A 6,404-nucleotide genomic window follows, 5' to 3' on the forward strand; every position below is an offset into this window, starting at 1 on the left:
AAGCGAAAGAAAAGGCTTAACATATGTATGTATGTACATACATACATACATACATACATATGTACATATGTAAATGTGTACAAATATACATATGTACCTATTGTATATGATTGTATGATGGCTTGTAAGTTTTATCCAGGACGCTTTTGTTCCATACGATTTCTAAAACATTCTTCCGCTCAACATTTTTTGGTACAATATACAGTCCTATACATATGTATGTATGTATGTATGTATATATATACATCTATATATATACATATTTGTATATGTACATTTGTGCACTCTAAGAAATATATATACACATGTACATACATATATGTATGTATACATAGGTACATACATATGTACCACATATGCCTGCTACGAAGTGACAAACAATCAAGAGGACGACATGCATCTCGTCTTAGAATTTTACATATTTGTGTACATATTTACGTACGAACAGGTGCATACATCCATATGGGCTTTTGTGTGGTAAATGGTAAATGTAAATACATCTGTATGTATGTACTAATGTATGCATATGTTACTAGTTACCCGTTTCCGTCCGCCAACCGAACTCAATATATATCGTACAATGGCAAATAATTGACGAAACAATTGGCCGAGACAAGCATGCCGTGCACTAACCACCACCCACCCACATACCACTTCTGCACTGCTTCGATAAGGGGAGGAGCTTAAAGTTTATACCCAGCTTCGTGTTCGGCTCGCTTCGTATTCTTATTGTGTTGCACAATCAATTCAATGCCCTTTTCCGTTTGAGTTGGCTTGTTAACGTTGGCGTTGCCCTGTGTCTGGTGTCTGGCTATCGATTTTTGTTTGAGCTATGCAAAAACAAAAAGGGTTTTGTTTTTCAACATTTATGTACATGTTTACATACACAGCATAGCTATATACACGCAGAGAAAGATAGATAGAGAGAGAGAAAGAGAGAGAAAGAAAGAGAGAGAGAGAGAGAGAGACAGAGAGAGAGAGGGAGAGAGAGAGAGAGCGATAGTGAAAAGCTTACCAATGGACAGATAGAAGCTGAAAACTGGCGTTGAGTGTAATGCTTGTAATTCGTGCACAATATGTATGTGCAGAACAATTGAATGCACGCCCACATCCACATCAATTTCCCAGCCAACCCAACCGCTCTGTCTGTCGTGTCGTGGTGCTTTGCTTTGCTTGTTTCCTGACCTCAAGTACTAGGGTGGGTGGGAGGAGTACAGGTAGACGGCTAAAAGCTGCGCGCTGGGGGAGAGAGCAAATGATTCGCAATAAAGAGAAGTTAAAGAGACTCAAAGACTGACAGAGAGCGAACAAAACAAACCGATGGTACTATGTACTATGCTGCGCTCTTAGCTGTTCTCGCAGCCATTCAATTGTTAGATGTAAAGCTCTTCTAAGAAGAGAGTCGCTTCTTCGGGCCCAGCGAATAGCGAACAGCTAACAGCTAACAGTGACGTTAGCAGAGTCGGGTTGTATGGGAAAATGGGAAAAGTGTACTGTTGACGGACTGATGCCTCATTCTTTCGGGGTTGTATGGCAAAATGGGAAAAGTGTACTGTTGACGGACTGATGCCTCAATCTTTCGGGCGACGCGGACAAGAAAACAACGGAAGTGTCGAGTTTTTTTCTGAATTGAGAAAAGTATGTTGTCCCCTAAAAATTTCCATATTGTCAGCAGAGATACATATGTATGTATGTATTTATGTATGAATCAATTTATATCAATTTTTTTAACATACCTAAGTGACTTTTGAAACAGTAAAGAGATTTTTGTCGAATTTTGGTGCCTTCCAATAACGATCTCGTGGACACGCAAGCCATTCCGGGGGGCTAGAGCAGCAAACAGTCCTGTTCATTGGAACTCGACATCATCGGGACACACGCCACACGCTGTCGGGTACAGATACTCACACGGATACGCGTCTCGTTGCGATTTGTCATTGTGTAAGGCAAGAAAAAGGCGTCCGTCCCAACGCAGTGCTTCAGCCAATCAGGCAAAGAGCACTTTTTGGCCACATCCACTCAATTCATCTGTGATACACCCCTGCAGAAGTGGCAATCAGCTTTCTTACAGTGCAGTAATGGCAGTAATGGTGAGCCACCTGTCATTTTAAGTAAAAATCCGAAATCCGGCTGAGGATTCCATAAAATAATATAAATGTACATTGTATGTACTTCAGAATATTTCAAAGTCAGTGAACAAGCAATGTGCCTCTTCTGTGTGACGAAAGTCTTTCTCCTAGCGAGAGTAAATAGTGACACTAAATTAAATCATCAAGTGTGCATACTCGCACCTAATCTACTCTGTACATAGTATATTGCTTAAATATTTTTTTAAGACCGATCGTTAAACATGTTGAAACTGTTTTGAAGTCAAATCAACCCAATGATGCGTTCCTGGATGAAGGAAATTTTAACGGAGGCAGAATTCAGAAATTGGTGTTCACATTCATGTACAGTGTACATACTGTTGCAGTCCAGCACATTTTCCACTCTAACTCCTTTGTCAGAAACACTAATGAGCTTCGAAAAAATCGTAGCCTTCCTACCGATCTTTCGAATAAATCTAATCAAAAATCGACTTCTAAACATAGAAGCAATGATCGAAAAAGCCTTTTTATATGTATACCATATGCAAAAGCTATGTTTATAAGGCTACCCATTATGAAGGACCCTGGAGAGAAATAAATAAGTACACTAAGTCACAAAGATCGGATAAAAAGTTTGTTTTCCAATATACACAGTTCAGATATCTTTATCTTACAAAATGTCTAGACAGCTTAAGGGTGTCAACAGTTTGATCTGAATATCATTTTTTGTATGAACATTCATAAAGTTGCATGTTCAAGTTCTCAGATTTTTAATTCATTTATTGAATATTTGATACCTGAAAGCTTTAATTTCCTCGTTTCGTTGCAGACTCAGTTCGACAGCATGACTGACATTGATGCAAGTATTCAGCAGCAGCAGCAACTCCAAAATGTACAGAGGCTACAGCAAGAGAGCTGCCTGCAGGAGCTACATCACCAGCTGAACGCACAGTTCGGGGCAGGACGTTTTGCTGTACCAAATCATCATCATCAGCAGCAAGCAGCTGCTGTTAGTACCGGCAACTTGGTACCGTTTCTTCCAGCTTTCCTGCGTCCACCAGTACCTGCACAACACTTGATGCAACTCATGCCTGGCCATCCAAATCCGCAGTCGCAGCACCAGAACAGTCACCATGGACCAACGAGCGCACACAAAATGGCCATGCAACCAATGTGGCCGACAGCAGCAGTGGCGGCGGCACACATCCAGGCCGCTTTGGCGGCAGCGGCTGTGGCTGCCTCCAATAATAACAACCACAGTTCTAGCAACAATAATCTACTCGCACTGTCGGCAAGTGTCAATAAGCCGGCGGATGCCTCCGGTACACTGGCAACGCTTGAGATTGGAGCTTTGAGAGCAAGCTGCAAGTCAAGGCCAGAGTCTCCCGCTCAGGAGAGCCATAGCTATTCAATGCTTTCGTACAGCCATACACCACCAGAGTCACCCCATGGTCGAACAGCCTTAGTCCAGAGTCACAGTGTTCCAGAAGAATGCACTCTAACCTTTCCATCCTCGCCGGCCGATCATAGTGTGGCAAGTCTTTCGGACTCAGTTCAAGACTCCGAAATGGAGGTCCCATTGAACCTAACCAAGCCGAAAGGATCGCCCAGCTCTTCTCCAACCAGCTGTTGCCCCAGAGATCAGCGTGAAAGTCTTACTCCCGTAGTATCCAGTCCGCCATTGGGCTGGCATCATGCAGCCCAACAGCACTACACAGACATGGAAGCGCCACTTGTAAAAGCTCGTGTAAGTAAAAAATTGTCAGAGGTGTTCTTAAAGATAATAGATATAGATAATATATAGATAATGATACGGTCATGACGGATTTCGCCTCTGCAAACTAGAGTTAAACTTTAAACTGCCAGAGAATTCGAAGTCTACACTCGTAGATGTCATAGGACGTCCGGCTTGGACATTTAGGCTGTGCGCTGATAAATCAGCACGAATCATGAAAATGTGAAAAATTCTTTTGCAAAGTACCAAAATCATTTTTTTTCTTTGCATTTTTATTTGTAGGGCCAAATATGGAATTCCGCTGGCGTAACGGGCGATGCATGTCCAACATTGTGCCCCACTGGTATTGGAGTTGGCGGATCACGGGCGGCGCGGATCAGTCGCGACTCCACAAACAGTTGCGGGACGAACTCGGAAATTTCCGCGACGCTGGACCCAGACGGTTATAAAAAAAATCAAGTTAGCCCAGGTGCTCAGCAGCCGTCATCAACACATCCGCAGAGACATGGTAATGGACATGGGCATGGCCATGGTCACAGTCATGGCCACGGCAAGCCGCATATCAAAAGGCCAATGAACGCATTCATGGTATGGGCAAAAGATGAGCGTAGAAAGATTTTGAAAGCCTGCCCGGATATGCACAATTCAAATATATCTAAAATTTTGGGAGCCCGCTGGAAGGCTATGTCGAATGCTGATAAACAACCATACTATGAGGAGCAATCGCGTCTCTCGAAGCTCCATATGGAGCAGCATCCAGACTACCGCTACCGGCCGCGTCCGAAACGCACATGTATCGTGGACGGAAAGAAGATGCGTATATCAGAGTATAAAGTATTGATGCGCAATCGCCGAGCAGAGATGAGGCAGCTCTGGTGCCGCACTGGTGGCGCAAGTACTGGGGGTCCTGGAGGCACCTCTGCTGACTCCTGCTTAAATGGACAGGATGGTCCACCTCATGTGCATTCTGCGGCTGCAGCCGCTGTCTATCATTTGCAGGACATGACACAAGCTGCAGCAGCGGCCGCTGCGGCTGCAGCTCATGGTGATGACTGTGGAACTCCTCCTTCACAACCGTTGGGCTGTGCGACTACTGGCACTTTCTATTATCCAGCAGAAAGCTTATCGCCCTCTGGTTTTTCATCAGAGGAAATGGAGATTCAATCGCAGCGGGAATTAGACGACTAAGGTGGAAAAGCTGGTTTGAAGTACATACCTTTATGTACGAATATAAGAGGGATGATAATGCAGCTCGCATTAGGCTTGTAAATAGAAAAAATGTTAGGATAGTCCTTGTATAGTCATATAAGTTTCAGTTCAAGTGCCATTACATATGTATATGTTAAATAGTTATTAATAATTCATTTGTGAATCAATTGTTCGCAGAATGCTCCGACTGAGGCGGAACCAGCAGAGCATTCATGGGAACGTTGCAATTTTTGTGCCATTCATGCACCAATGCCGTAGCTATAGCAAAATATCCCAATTCAAGAGTACATACATAAATTAGTAACGTTTAATATTTGTAAAATATGAATATTATAAATACACACATGCGTAGTCCATAAACACAAGACATATGTACATACATACATATGCATGTATGTTTATACAAATTTTGTATGATGTTACTCCAGCATCGAAGATTAAAAGCCCTCATGCGTAGGCACACATACAAAACATCACAATATACATACATACATACATATACACCTAGCCGTACGTTAACAGTCACGTTGTTAATATCATATGCTCTACATACATACATACATACATATATACTACATACAAACAAACTCGTATGTACGAGTATACGCCATAATCACGCATAAGTATTCCTATTTTGTATCGGTACTAAGATGGGCTCAAGGTTTTCATTATGATACATATATGTATGTACACATACATATACATATGTATATGCATACATACATTTGTAAGATTGTTTACCGTTCAATGTGCGTATGGTTGATTTTCTAAGATGCTATTTTAACTAATCAATATACCAAGAACATACGAAAATGGATATGTACATACATACATACATATGTAAAATGTTTGAAAATCTGATATGAAACCTGCCGATCAGCCTGCATCACCCAGTAAAATGAAAGTAATAGTAGCGCATTAAGTAATAGACCAATTAAACATTGACATTTGTCTAATATTGTTTGCCCTTTTTTCGTAGCTTTGTCTGATCCAATCATGAATGTGAATGTGCTGATCCGAATTCACAACTAAAATACAAATTAAAATGTTAAACAATGAAATCAAAATACAAAATGACTACACGTACACTCAAGTACAAGCTAAAGGACAAGCTTATTTAGACACTATATATGTAATATGTACATGTAATTAATGTCAATATGATATGTTAATGGACTACTCTCTTAGCTTTCTTCTGGCTATAAGCAAAGAGCACAGGTCATCCTTCTCTAGGTGTAGGCTACAAAGGATACATACATAATTAAAAAGCACACATGCATATACATAACACTAGTTTCTACATAAAAGTGCAATAAAATCTTACATTTCAGTTGGACAGTACCAAAAATATATATGTAATTTTCTAAAAACAT

General features: G+C 41.2%; 1 protein-coding gene across 2 annotated transcripts in view; it reads left to right on the plus strand.

Annotated features, from left to right (window-relative positions):
* The window catches only part of LOC117902978 (transcription factor Sox-5), a 51,334-nt gene extending 45,495 nt beyond the window's left edge, over nucleotides 1-5,839 (plus strand). The window contains exons 1-3 of one of the 2 annotated variants that reach the window (XM_034814646.1): nucleotides 1,733-1,941; nucleotides 2,917-3,834; nucleotides 4,105-5,839. In XM_034814646.1, the coding sequence (XP_034670537.1) occupies nucleotides 2,932-3,834; nucleotides 4,105-5,010 (1,809 nt within the window). In that variant the 5' untranslated portion in view covers nucleotides 1,733-1,941; nucleotides 2,917-2,931 and the 3' untranslated portion in view covers nucleotides 5,011-5,839. Of the gene's footprint in view, nucleotides 1-1,732; nucleotides 1,942-2,916; nucleotides 3,835-4,104 lie in introns of those variants that run through there. The other variant, XM_034814645.1, reaches the window with a different exon arrangement.
* Nucleotides 5,840-6,404: the final 565 nt, after the last annotated feature.

The sequence above is a fragment of the Drosophila subobscura genome, chromosome dot (assembly GCF_008121235.1).
Source record: "Drosophila subobscura isolate 14011-0131.10 chromosome dot, UCBerk_Dsub_1.0, whole genome shotgun sequence".
Classification (NCBI taxonomy): domain Eukaryota; kingdom Metazoa; phylum Arthropoda; class Insecta; order Diptera; family Drosophilidae; genus Drosophila; species Drosophila subobscura.